This window comes from Suricata suricatta, chromosome 3 (genome assembly GCF_006229205.1).
Source record: "Suricata suricatta isolate VVHF042 chromosome 3, meerkat_22Aug2017_6uvM2_HiC, whole genome shotgun sequence".
In the NCBI taxonomy this organism is placed as follows: domain Eukaryota; kingdom Metazoa; phylum Chordata; class Mammalia; order Carnivora; family Herpestidae; genus Suricata; species Suricata suricatta.
Window position 1 is genome coordinate 116,980,028 of NC_043702.1, and position 12,477 is coordinate 116,992,504.

Sequence of the window (12,477 nt, forward strand, 5' to 3'; positions counted from 1 at the left end):
TAAGATCATAAAGAAATACTTGCATACTCATGTTCATTGCAGTGTTGTTCATGATGGCAGAGAAGAAGAAACTATCCAAACGTCCACTGCTGGATTAATGGATTTAAACATGTGGCACAGGGGCATGTGGGAGGCTGTCAGTTAAGTGTCCAACTTTGGCTAAGGTCATGACCTCACAGTTTGTGCACTCAAGCCCGGAATCGGGCTCTGTGCTGACAGCTCGGAGCCTGGAGCCTGGAGCCTGGAGCCTGCTTCGGATTCTGTGTCTCCTTCTCTCTCTACCCTTCCCCTGCTTCTGCTCTGTCTCTCTCAAAAAATAAACATTAAAAAATAATTTTTTAATCACTACACATTTTTTTAATATCACTGCACATACACTGAAATGGCTCTCATTTTTAGGGAAAAAAAGACATAAAACAAGTCTTGGGGAGGATTTGGAGTAACTGGACACACGCAGTACTGGTGGGAATGTAAAACAGTGCAGCTACTGTGGAGAAGTTAGGTTGTTGTTCAAAAAGGTACACATTGAATCGCCAATGGCCCAGCAATCCTGTTAGGTATATACCCGAAAGCACTGAAAGTCAGGATACAGAACACCCAAATTATAAAGCACCATTAGTCAAGAAGCTGTTTGCCAGTGAGATACAAAGCCTGGGAGGTGCAAGGGTATGAAACACAGAAGGTGAAGTGTGCCGGTCCCACTAAGTGGGGTTGGAGGACATTCCAATTACTCTGGAAGTTCTTGAGATACATATGCACAGGTTACTTGTCAGTCATCTTTTGGTTTAGATGCTGCTACTATTTCATCTGAACACTAGAAGTGATGGAACTTGTCTTCAGGGTAATAATTACTAGCAGGCAATCCAGTGGAAAATGTTCAAGCATGTCATTACCAATACCTAGTATTAACTTACTTTCAATCATTGCCTGCTGCACCTGATGTAGTAAAGCGGTGAAAAACATAATGCTTGCCCTTAATAAGCTGGCATTCTAGAAAGTACTTCAGGTCTGTAGGGGTCACACAATTTGCAAATTTTCCCAGCTCAATATTAAAGTAAGGGGCTACTTGTTCACAAAATTTTAAGAATTTCACAGTGGAAACACTGTGTGTCAATTTTATTTCCAAGAAAAGAAGAAATCCTTTGATTAGGAACAATGAGAAATACTGTATTTCTTAAACGTAATACCTTCCTTTGAGAGCCATACAAAAATTTTTTGAAAAGAACAAGTTTAAAATTCTAGAATTAGGGTATTAAATTCTTAATAAAATTAGAATTGGCAAGAATATGGTCAATAAAAATAATCAAAGATGGTGCATTTCATATATTTTATTTATTTAAAAAAATAACATTTATTTTTGAGAGCATGAGTGAGGGAGGAGCAGAGGAAGAAGGAAACACAGAATCGGAAGCAGGCTCCAGACTTTGAGCTGACAGCAGAGCCCAATGCAGGGCTAGAACCCACGAACTGTGAGATCATGACCTGAGCCGAAGTTGGACGCTTAACCAACTGAGCCACTCAGGCGCCCCATCATATCATATATTTTAAACATTCAATGTTTTAAACAATGAAATACTGTGGATACTATTACATTAAGCAAACATACTTTTTTTAAAGTTTATTTATTTTGAAAGCGTGACAGAGAGAATGAGCAGGAAAGGTGCACAGAGAGGGAGAGAGAGAATCCCAGAATCCCAAGCAGGCTCCAGACTGTCAGTGTGGGGCCAGATGTGGGGCTTGATTCATGAACCATGAGATCATGACCTCAACTGAAATCAAGAGTCAGATACTTAACCAACAGAGCCACCCCAGCACCCCAAAGCAAAATATTTTTAATTTTTTTCATGTTTGTTTATTTTTGAGTGAAAGAGAGAGAGAATGAGCAGGGGAGGGGTAGAGAGAGAAGGAGACAGTATCTGAGGCAGGCTCCAGGCTCCGAAGAAGGGCTTGAACCCATGAACCGCAAGATCACGACCTGAGCAGAAGTCAGACACTTAACCAACTGAGCCACCCAGGTGCCTGTAAGCAAAATATATTTTAAAAAATACATTTATAATCCATAATACAGATAAACTGTAGGGAGAAGCAAGGACTGATTTAGGAGCTGTATACTTTCTTGTGCTCGGGGTTCATAAGTGAGACCCCTTTTCTGGCTCTCTTACTGTGCTCCCATTTGTCACCAGAGCTTCTTAGATTGGACATGACTTTGATGATCTGAGGGCAAAGACACCAATGATCCCCATTAGCTTAAACTTGGGGGGGGGGAGACGTCAAGAGCAGACTATTAAACCAAGTGTGGGGTCTAAGCACTAAGCCCTTTATGACTCAACAGGTCATGCACCCAAGAAGCCAACCCTACATGTAGACTAGTATTCTGTGATAAATTATAGACTGTAAACTATGCTGCTTGGTATTTAGGGTGATGCTGCTGGCCCTTCAGCCTGTTTTATTCTCCGTGGTACATTTCATATGCACAGAATTAAGTTACATTTAAAAACTTACTGGGCATTGACTGTATCTGTGCTATTTACTGTAGGAAATATTTCCTAAAGCTTAATATAACCAAGTATGTAAATACTTAATCTAATTATGAAAAAGATGTTACTAAAAAGGTACAATCGTCATTCTTGTGCTTTTCAAGGACAGGGCAGGGACCAGAATTGGGAGGCACTCAATAAATTTTTGTTCAGTGTGAGGAGGGTTCCCTGGGCAGAGATTTTAACGAAGGAAATTATTAGGAAAGGCTGAAAGAGAGATAGTTGGCTAGTAATCTAGTAGTCATAGACTGGCCAGGAAGGGCACAAGAGACCAGAGGAAATGTCGGTGAAAGCAAAGTACTGTGTGTATTATCAGTTTGTCTATCAGTATCAACTTCCAGTACAACCGGGATCCTCGTAGAAGCAGGAACCTCCTCTGTTTCTTCGCAGTTGTACCCAGCGCCTGGGACATAGCAAGTGTTCGGTACCTACGCATAAACGCAGGCACTGCTGCTTAGCTGAAAGCAGTGTGCACACACAGGGAAGAAGTGGGAAATGAAGGGGGAGCCAAGTTAACCAAAGTTCTTAAGATCAGAGTGAAAATCTATATTCGGCGCATGGATAAGGACCACTGAAAAGGGCAGCGACGTTATCTGCATCAGCGGGAAAATTTGCCCTGTGGTACCCTGGGTAAGAAGACAGTAACACGTTAACATCTCACAGCCTTCCAACTCCATCTCCCCGCGACCCCAGCCTCAATATTCCACTTCCTACTGTCATAAGACGAATAGAGCTCAAATAGTAATAGGAATCTTGAAATACCCGATTAACCCAGCAAGCAAAGTAAAAGAAAGCCGGTAACTGCGTGTCTGTGTGCGTATGCTTGTGTTAACGCTGACTGTGCCTTTGTGTCTCCCTAACTACATAACACTTCACGGGCAAACACGGACGTTTACCAAAATTCTGAGCAGCGTCTAGGTCAAGCTGTAGTCCTGCACTGGACGTGCTGGACAAACCGGAAGCGGAAAATCGATCGGAGAGGGCCAGGTTTCCGAAAGTGGCCAGCGCCGGGGCGCCCCGCTTACACCCGCCAGCGCCCACGGGTGGCTTCCTTGCGGAGCCGGGCGGCTACTCCGCGGGTTCATCCCGACTTCGTAGTCCTGGACGACCCCACGCTCAGGGTTTACTAAGGCTGCGGCCGAGTCTGAGGCAGCGTCGCGCAAGCCCAGGCCGGAAGCCGCCCGGCGAGCCCAAAGACGCACGACGCTCGCCGGAAAACCCAGCAACTGTCGCGCTCTCGTGTCCGCGCAGCCGGTAACAATAAAGTTGAGCGTGTTCAAAAGGGGTCCTTGTCATCCAGGGCCTGCCAGACAAGCCTGCAAAATAAGCCGCCCGGAAAGTTCCGGGTGTGGGTAGGGCTCCCTGCCGTCGGCAGCGTTCTCCTCACTCGTGGTGGGACAGCACCGGGGTCACGGCCTAGGCGGCGGCGGGACACACGGACGAACGCGGAGCGGCCGGCCCGGCGATCGCCGCGGGCAGCCCGGCGAGGACCCGGTGCCCGTGGAGCCCGGCGCCCCGGCTGCCTTGGACGCGCTATGAAGCCCAGGCCCGCGAGGTTTGTGGACAGCCGGCTGAAGCAGCGTGTCGTGCAGGTGGGTATCGTGTACAGCGTCTTCACGGCGGCTCCCAGGCCAGTCTAAACCAGCCGTCCGCCGCGGTCCGGGTTCCGGGCGGGTGCGGACCCCGAGGAGCCGGGGACGGGGCGGATGTGGACCCCGAGTAGCCGGAGACCGCGCGGGTGTGGACCCCTTAGGAGCTGGGGACCTCGCGAGTGTGGACCCCGAGGAGCAGGGACAGTGGCTGGTACTTGGCGTGGGTTTGACATTGCAATAAGCCCTTTGCATATTTTTTAAGTTAATTTATTTAGAGAGTGAGGGGGGTGGAGAGAACCCCAACCGGCTCTACACGATCAGTGCAGAGGCCGACACGGGGTTCGATTTCAGGAACCGTGAGGTCGTGACCCCAGCCAGTCAGTCAATTAACGGCCTGAGGCCTCCCCCACCCCCACCCCCAGGCGCCCCTGCCTACGGAGTTGACTCTTAAAGCCCTGGGTGACAACCTGTGTGCTAAACGTCTTGCAGAGGCACAGTCTGCGAACAGTCTTGGGAGGAGGGAAGCCTTCCCTCTGCTTTGCACTTTGTGGGGGAGGGGATACATACTTGGTTTTTCTTTACTTAAGTTGGCAGCACTGTCCCCTCCTTTACGGATCAGTTCCTTCCATCAAAATGTCACTGTTGGAAGTGGCCTGAGCCCCTGTGCTGTTTCTCTGTTCTCTTACCTGCTTCCTGGGGGACTTCATTCAATCTGAAACCTTAAAGTACAACCTATAGGACCACTATATGTATAACATATACGTGTGTGTATATATATACACACACACTGTATACCATAATGTTGAATACAAACAGTTGTAAGTTCAGTAAAGACACTGAACTTTAAATATTATCACTGGGGTATCTGGGGGGCTCAGTTGGTTAAGCATCCGACTTTGGCTCAGGCCATGATCTCATGCTTCCTGAGTCGGAGCCCAGCCTTGGGTTCTGTGCTGACAGCTCAGAGCCTGGAGCCTGCTTCGGATTCTGTGTCTCCCTCTCACTCTGACCCCCTCACTCAAACTCTGTCTCTCTCTGTGTCTCAAAAATAAATAACCATTAAAAAAAATTTTTTTAATACTATATATTCCTAAAGTTATGTCTTCAGTGTGGAATAAAAAAAATTTTTTTTTAATTTTTAGTTTTGAGAGAGAGAGATAGAGTGTGAACAGTGGAGGGATAGAGAGAGAGAAGGAGACACAGAATCTGAAGCAGGATCCAGGCTCTGAGCTGTCAGCACAGAGCCCGACATGGGGCTTGAACTCACAACCCATGAGATCACTAAACATTTCCTCCTGAGTGTCTGGTGGGTGCTCCAAACCTGTCTTTTCTTAATGTTCTTTGTATCTATCATTAATGACATGTTGTCAGGGCCAAAACCCTTAACAACCATTATTACTCCTTTGTTTCACTGCTTTTTCTTTTTTCTTTCTTCTTCTTCTTCTTTTTTTTTTTTTTTTTTTTTTTTAATTTTAGAGACAGCGAAGAGTGCATGAGCAGGGGGTGGGACGTAAAGGAGGAGAACAAGAAAATCTTAAGCAGGCTCCACGCTCAGCCCCAGCCTGACCTGGGGCTCCATCCCATGACCCTTGAGCCAAAATCAAGAGTTGGACGGTCAGTGGACTGAGCCACCCAGGTGCCCCTGTTTAGCTTTCTTAACCAATTAATTAGCAATTTATTTGGCTTTACCATCAAAATATACTCCACACCCAGACACTCCTTACCATTTCCACCTCCACCCATCCTAGTCCAAACCACCATCTCTCTCTGGGTTTTTTTTTGTTTTTTTTTTTTTTTTTTAGTGTTTATTTTATTTACTTTGAGAGAGAGAGCAGGGGAGGGGCAGAGAGGAGAGAGAGAATCCCAGGTAGGTTCCACTGTCAGCGCAGAGCCTGACGCAGGGCTCAATCTCATGGTTCCATGAAATCACGACCTGAGCCGATATCAGAGTCAGAGGCTTGACCTACTGAGCCACCCAGGTGCCCCCAAACCACCATCTCTTCATTAGACTATGGCAATAGCCTCCTGTGGGATCTCTGTGATTCTGGTTTTACCTAAGGTCCGGCCTTCACAGGGCAGCCAGGGAGGTCCCTTTAAATAAAGGGAGCTTGCAGGGCCAAGCATCCCACAGAGCCTGACACCTTCTGTGCTGCCCTCCCACCCCCGGTCTCCTCTTTGTCCTTGTGTCCCTTGCTGTCCCTCCTGCTTCCACTGTCTTGACCACCCTGACCTTCGCTCTGGGAGCTCTCTGCTCGCTCCACCACCTGCTGTGTCTCTTTGTTCAGGAGATGTCTCAACAGTGCCTCCTAATGGCCGAATCCAGGGGCCCTTCCCAGTCTTCACCACTTCACATTCTCAGTTTTCCCCCTATTGTTATTACTTGGGTTCATTATAAAAACACTAGGTTCTTACAGTTTAAAATAGAAGGGACGGAAGGGTATAAACTAAAAAGACTTTCTTCTGCCTTCATTTCTGTAGAGGTAACCATGGAGAGTTTATATACACGTGTAGGTGTTATCCACACGGACAGGCTCCTCTGCATCATTCAGCTTGTTCTGTTCACTTAGTGGTAGATTGTAGACCTCTCCCCACAAGTAGTACATTTGTCTCCTTTTAACTAGCTCGTTAGATACTTGTTGCTGCATAACCACCCCCAAATTTAGGTTTTATTTCTGTTGCCATCAAGGAACTGTCTGACTTGTGGGGATGAGATATACACCAATATGTGTAATGCACAGTAATTGTAGTAAATGACTGTATGTGCTAGCAGTCCAGAGAAGGGGAAGGTTAACTGAACAGTCCTGCTTTGTATGGCTAGTCTCTTGTCCCTGGAGGCATTTGTGCAGAGACCATTAGGGATTCTTGGGCAGAAACTGCGGTGTGCAGTCAGGCATTCCTTGACTGGATAACCAGCAAGCATCAACACATGGAAGCAGACAGACCTTCTGGTTTGGAATCTGGCCCTGTAATTACGTGCTGCCAAGTAGTTAGCTTTTTAAAGCCTCATAAACTTTCCCTTCTATAAAATGGAGAGACTAACCCACCTCATAGGATTGTGAGTGCGGCTCAAAGAATGTGTAAAAGGCTCCTACAGCAGGTGCACAGAGCTCCAAGTTTCTTGGGAGTTTTTCGTGGTGCCTCCCAGTCAAAAGTAACACCTACTAGGTCTGTTTACTAAGTAGTTAGGTTCAAGCCACTTATTAACTATGTGTCCAAATAGCGTAGTAGCTTTTTGAAAAAATAATATGTAAAAATTGAAGGAAAATTAATATAGGTGTATTTTGTCCTTAACTAATCACGAGTGGATTTGTATTCCTGTTGAGTCAGATTGACCCTGCCACTCTCATTTCCTATTCCACATTCATTTTTGCGTGGGATTTACGTACAGTAATGGCTGAAAACCCAGTTTTGCAAAAAGATGACATCATCAAAAGGTGATTTAACATTGAAACTGTGAATTGTCTCAGGCTAGACGTCCCTGCAGTGTTGAACAGATGGCAAATATATGTTCCCTCAAATTTAAAAAAACCCTTGATGGCCTTGTGAGTGTAGGACTTTTTCTTGAGGTATTAGGAAATTTAGGAAATAATAGGCCCTATACTACGTTATAGCTATTCTAATTGTGGCTATTGTGCCGTCATGGTAATTAACAATGTTAAATAAATTCTCTGGTTCCAGACTTGACAATTGGTAATTTTACATTGTAGCATGGTATGTTTGAGTAGCTCAATCTTTGATTAAAATCACTGTTTAAAATAAGAGTTTGAAATACTGAGTGTTGAATATTTGTCGTATCTTCCGTTTTAGTACCTCACCAGTAACAGATGTGGCAAATATGTGGACACTGGAGTCCTAGCAGCTGATTTACAAAGAATGTACAGGTAAAGAGATGTAGTCTCCAGATTTTTGCCTTTATTTCCTACTGGTTTTGGTTTTCGTTTTGTCCAAATTTTCAATTGATATTATTGCTGCTGGCAATAGTTCACCAGTCCATAAGTTCAGAATTCAGTTATACAAAGATTTATCAAGGACCTGTTATGTGCAAGGCACTGTCCTTGTTAGTAAGGGGAGTGGCTGCTGCTTCTCTTTCAGTACCTTACAGAATGGTCAGCAGTATAGTCTCTTCTCTTAGCTCATTAAAGAATTAAAACCAGTAAATATGAGCTTCCCGGCTACCTTGAAACATATCTAGGCTTTCCACTAAAGGTAAGTTTTTCTCTTGTGTCCCTAATTCCACCTTTCCTGGTACGTTGCTCCATTAATTATTACCACTTTGTATATTTTGAAGTCTCTGTTTTCTTCTTCTCAGTGTATGTTTGCTAGGATTGCTGTAAAAAAGTATCAGAGGCCAGGGAGCTTAAACAGTAGAAGTTTAAGGCTTCACAATTGTGGAAGCTGGAAGTTAGTGACCACCGTCTCTCCTTGCCTTGCAGGTGGCTGTCTTCTCCCTGTGTCCCCACATGGTCTTTCCTCTGTGTGTCTATCTGTATCCTAATCTCTTCTTGTGTTATTATTTTTTTAAGATTTTATTTTTAAGTAAACTCTATACCCAGAGTTGGGCTCAAGCTCACAACCCTGAGATCCAGAGTCAGGTGCCCCTCTTATTCCGGGATGCCTGGGTGGCTCTGTCAGTTAAGTGTCCAACTCTTGATTTTGGCTCAGATCCCGATCTCACGGTTCATGGGATTGAGCCCTGCGTCGGGCTCTGTGCTGGTAGCTTGGAGCCTGCTTGGGATTCTCTCTGTTCCCCTTCCCAGCTTGCACTTACTCTTTCAAAATATATAAATTAAAAGAAAAAGAGTCCTGTGCCCTTCTTATTCTGATAAAAACAGTAGTCATGTTGGATTAATTTGCTTCAGTTTTCTGTTCAGTGAGCCCAATAGGATGGTGTCCTGCCCTCTGGAACCATGGAAAAGACTGTGCTGCTCCCTGGGCCCATGGTGGCAGTGGAAACCCTGCCAACCCCTGAGCTTCCTGCTGAGTCGTTCATCACTTTTCTTGAAGGATAACACATCTATAGCTTTCCTGTAGAATCCCAGAAGTCCAGCCACCTTCCTTCTTTTCATCCTCCCCGTCTCCTGTGGTACAAGCCGCCAGAGTTTGTGATGCTGTAACCGTGTGTCTAACCAAAAAAAAATTACAGTAGTGAACATGTAAACAGAAATAAGCTCAAAAATATCCTAATGGTTGGTGTGAATTCAGTGACAGTTATATATTCTTGCAAATTAATGTGATCAATTTAGATTGGGTTTAATGGGGAAAAGTTGGTGACCACTGTATTAAGCTTCTTGTTCTGTTTTTCAGTATAGACTATGGTCGAAGAAAAAGAAATGCTTTTAGGATTCAGGTAGAAAAAGGTGAGTCTTTTAGTTTTAGAGCTGAAATATTAATAAAGTTAAAGAATTGTTTTAGCTCATGACTTTTTGTTCTTGTTTCAGTATTTAGTGTAATTACTAGTGAGAAAGAACCTAAGGATCTAACAGAACTAGAAGATGAACATCTGGCAAAAAGAGCAAGACAAGGTGAAGAGGATAATGAGTAAGGATTACAAAGAAGGGGGTGACTTATAAACCACGAACCTGATCATATTACATTCCCAGTTGTGAAATTGTCAGTGGCTTTTCCTTGCCAGCAAAGCTGGAATACCTAACCTCTCCAGACCTGTGCCTTGGGCATACTGAATGCTCTCTGTTGCCCAGAGGACGGATTCTTTCTTTGTGCCTTCCTATAAGTGGTTTTCCGTAGCTGGAGGGTTCGTTCCCTTCAGGAACTCCCATTTATCCTTCAGGAAGCCACATAAATGCCTTTGTGGGGCCTTGGCTTCCTGAGTGTTTCCTTAATTCTGGTTAGAGATGTTTGTTATGATGCTTATCATACGGCTTCAGGTTGTTTGTATTTAGAGTTTTTATCATGGATGGGTTTTACATTTGTGAAATGCTTTTTATGCACTTAAGGAAAGATTGTATTACAGGTTTTCTCCCTTTATTCTGCTGGCGAATTAGGTTGATTTTTGAGTAAGCCAGTCTTGCATCCTGGGATATGCCCAACTTGGTCCAAAAATAGTATTCCTTTTTATATATTATTAAAATCTTTTTGCTGATTATTTTTGGAGATGGTTATGTTTTTATTCATAATGGTCTGAATTTTTTTTTTTTTTTTGCAATGTCTTTGTCAGGTTTTGGTATTATTATGGTTAACCTGGTCTCATATTATTTGGAAAATGATTTTTGTCTCTGACAGAAAAGTTAGTGTAATGTTACTGATAATTCTTTCTTAAGTAGTTTGTTAGAATTCCTCTCAACCTGGAAACTTCTTTTTGGAAAGGATTTAGATAACCTTTGATTTTGCTAGACAAAGAACTCTCCCTGTTTTCTTTTTCTTCTGTCAGCATTGGTAAGTTGTACTTTTAAAGAAATATAACCCATTTCATCTAAGTGTGGAATTTGTTGACTTTAAGTTTTCAAGATATCCTTTCGTTTTTCTCTTAATGTTTATAGGATTTGTGGTGTTAGTTACTTTTCACCCTACAGCTGCTTTGCTGCCTTTTCATTTGGATTTACCATTATTTTCTTAACTAGTTCCACACTCATGGATAGTTGGTTGTTTCCAGTTTTGCACTATAATATACAGTAAATAATCCTTCAGCACATATATCTTTGTATATGTTTCTTTTTTTTAAATGTTAAAATTCCTAAATTGGTATTTCTGGAGTCAAAGATCTCTTTTTGTGATTACTGGTACATTTAGAGTTCTTTTCCCAAAAACGTTGCCTCAGTTTCCATTCCCAACGGCTTTGTTCAGGAAGCCTGGGTGACTCAGTTGGGCATCTTGACTTTTGATTTAGGCTCAGGTCATGATCTCATGATTTGTGGGTTCTAGCCCTGCTGACAGCGTGGAGCCTGCTTGGGATTTTCTCTTCCTTCCTATCTGCCTCACCCTTTGCGCATGTTCTCTCTCTTTCAAAATAAACTTAAAAAAAAAGAATTAAAAAATAGAGTACATTTCTAGGTACCTTGCAGTCCTAGTTATACTCTCATGTAATCTTTGCCAGTTTCATGGGCAAAAATTGATGTTTTTATTTGTAGTTTTTTGATAAGTAGTGAGATTAAATTTTTTTGGCTGTTTCATGTTTCCTCTGTTAGTTGCTTACTTATGGGTTTTGTCCATCAAATGAGAGTCGACTCTTGGTTTTGACTCGGGTCATGATCTCACAGCTCTGTGAGTTCAAGCCTCACATTAGGACTCTGCGCTGACACTTGGGATTCTGTGTGTGTGCGCTTGTGTGCGCGTGCGCATGTGTGTGTCTCAGATCTGTCAGTCTTTTCCTTTATGGGTTATGCTGAAATACTCAGAAAGACCTCTATCACAATAGTATGTGGAATCTTTTTTTCTGTATAGTATTCCATTTAACTCTTTAATCCACTTTGTAGGATATAAATTGTAAGGTAAGATAATTTTTTTCCAAATAGTTGAATAATCCACCTTCTTTACATTGATTAGAAATGCCCAAAGTTATATTAATGGAATTTAATGAATGGCAAAGCAATTTATGTCTTAATTATAAAAATGGGTCATATCATTCATGTAGTTTTTTACCTAGGAAAAGTCCTTTTCTTATTTAATTATTTTCTAAAGAAGCATCAAACGGTAGCAGGGTCCATCCGCTCTGGGTGATAAACAGCTGAGCCTGCACTTACAGTTTGTAGTTGTTAAGATTTATACCTCTTTCTCACCGCATCATATGAAAACTTCATTTCTCATGGACAGACTTTGGTAGGTTACACCTGGTCACACAGGTTGAGTCATGTTGAATTTATTACTCAATTACTAAAAGATGGTTTGCTGGAATATTTTCCTTTTGTTGGCATCTGATATTCCTAATGAGACCTTTGGGTCTGATAGGACTTTGCATTTCACTTTTATTTATTGCTCGGATTAAGATAACCGCAATTTATGAAGCATTTACTGCTTAGTATATTCTGCTTATATATTCTAAGGACTTTGTGAGCTTCTATTTAATCCTCTGATAGCCCAGGGAGGTGGGCACTACTTTATGGATAAGGCAGCTGATGCTCAGAGAGGTTAAGTAGACTCTAGTAACCAGTGAAGCAGTATTCTGAATCCACAATTCTCAGATCCCAAAGCCTGGGCTCTTAACCACTGTAGTACTTTGCCTTAGTAAATTTTTTGTTTGGAGTAGTAATTTTTTTAAGATGTGGGAGCAAAGCCTTTAAAATGTTTCTTTTTCTCTTCTTACTGAGGTATACTGAAAGCTCTTCAGATAATGATTCAAATATGGAAGATTACCCAGATCCACAGGTAAGCCAAACATTTAATGGACCCACTTT

At 42.9% G+C, this 12,477-nt stretch overlaps 1 protein-coding gene across 3 annotated transcripts in view; it reads left to right on the top strand.

Moving 5' to 3' along the window:
• Positions 1–2,865: 2,865 nt before the first annotated feature.
• NVL (nuclear VCP like) overlaps positions 2,866–12,477 on the top strand; it is a 77,328-nt gene continuing 67,716 nt past the window's right edge. For 2 of the 3 annotated variants that reach the window (XM_029934928.1, XM_029934929.1), the window contains exons 1-5: positions 2,882–4,129; positions 7,937–8,010; positions 9,434–9,486; positions 9,568–9,667; positions 12,391–12,448. In XM_029934928.1, the coding sequence (XP_029790788.1) occupies positions 4,073–4,129; positions 7,937–8,010; positions 9,434–9,486; positions 9,568–9,667; positions 12,391–12,448 (342 nt within the window). In that variant the 5' untranslated portion in view covers positions 2,882–4,072. Of the gene's footprint in view, positions 4,130–7,936; positions 8,011–9,433; positions 9,487–9,567; positions 9,668–12,390; positions 12,449–12,477 lie in introns of all 3 variants that reach the window. The other variant, XM_029934931.1, reaches the window with a different exon arrangement.